A 330-nucleotide genomic window follows, 5' to 3' on the forward strand; every position below is an offset into this window, starting at 1 on the left:
CGCCCCCCACCACTAGCCCACCTCCATGGCCAGATGTGCATCTCCTGTCTCCAAATACGCACAACAGGTGGCACCTGCCTGTCCTTCCCAACCACACCTCTCCATCTCTTCCTGCCCCTCTACCTGAGCCCCAGTCTTCCTGTTGCGCCCCCCGGCAGAGCCTTACCTTTGAGGTTTTGGGGGTGGCCCCGCGGCGGCCGATTCGAGTTTCCTCGGGGCAGAGAGGGGATACTGGAGAAGTTGTTACCCATGGCATCCGGCCCCAGGGGGTTCGGCACTCGCGGAGGGCAGGCGAGGCTGGGCAGGAGCGGAGGGACGGAGTGCCCGTGT

At 64.8% G+C, this 330-nt stretch overlaps 1 protein-coding gene across 1 annotated transcript in view; it reads right to left on the reverse strand.

Annotated features, from left to right (window-relative positions):
- The window catches only part of NEURL1 (neuralized E3 ubiquitin protein ligase 1), a 70,574-nt gene extending 70,250 nt beyond the window's left edge, over positions 1–324 (reverse strand). The window contains exon 1 of the mRNA XM_006920889.3: positions 167–324. Coding sequence (XP_006920951.1) covers positions 167–251 — 85 coding nt within the window. The 5' untranslated portion in view covers positions 252–324. The remainder of the gene's footprint in view (positions 1–166) is intronic.
- Positions 325–330: the final 6 nt, after the last annotated feature.

This window comes from Pteropus alecto, unplaced genomic scaffold (assembly GCF_000325575.1).
Source record: "Pteropus alecto unplaced genomic scaffold, ASM32557v1 scaffold177, whole genome shotgun sequence".
NCBI lineage: Eukaryota > Metazoa > Chordata > Mammalia > Chiroptera > Pteropodidae > Pteropus > Pteropus alecto.